General features: G+C 41.4%; 1 protein-coding gene across 1 annotated transcript; it reads right to left on the bottom strand.

Moving 5' to 3' along the window:
* Nucleotides 1-60: 60 nt before the first annotated feature.
* On the bottom strand, nt 61-384 carry LOC109131656 (uncharacterized mitochondrial protein AtMg00810-like; the record flags this gene model as incomplete). Its single annotated transcript, XM_019242822.1, has 1 exon — nt 61-384. A coding segment is annotated over exon 1 (324 nt), but the record flags the coding sequence as incomplete, so codon positions are not given.
* Nucleotides 385-467: the final 83 nt, after the last annotated feature.

The following is a 467-nucleotide window of genomic DNA, read 5'->3' as shown; positions in this document are numbered from 1 at the left end:
TTGTTCAATGATCCATCCGCTTTCTTCTTGATTTTATACACCCACTTTAGNTCCGTGTACCACTCTCGGACTCTGCATATACCGGCTTAAGACTCCTACAACAAAAGCCAAATCGGGTCGTGTATGAAGCAGATACCTCAAACACCCGATTGTTCTTCTATATCTTGTGGCATCAATCTCAGATTGTTTCTCAGCCTTTGATATCTCCATACCAGGCTCCATTGGTATGTGCGCTGAGTTGCACAAATCCATCTTAGTATCGACAAGAATACCTCGAGCATAACCTTCTTGTTTTATTCTTATCCCATCTGCTCCTTGTATTACTTCAATACCGAGATAATATGTCAACTTGCCGAGATCTGACATCTCAAACTCTCTTGACATATCCTTTTTGAACTGATCAATGACTCTTTGCGAAGTTCCTGTCACAAACAAGTCATCAACGTAGATTGCCACCACCAGTCTTT

This window comes from Camelina sativa, unplaced genomic scaffold (assembly GCF_000633955.1).
Source record: "Camelina sativa cultivar DH55 unplaced genomic scaffold, Cs unpScaffold01385, whole genome shotgun sequence".
NCBI classification, from domain to species: Eukaryota; Viridiplantae; Streptophyta; class Magnoliopsida; order Brassicales; family Brassicaceae; genus Camelina; species Camelina sativa.
This window is presented reverse-complemented; position numbering and strand designations above follow the sequence as displayed.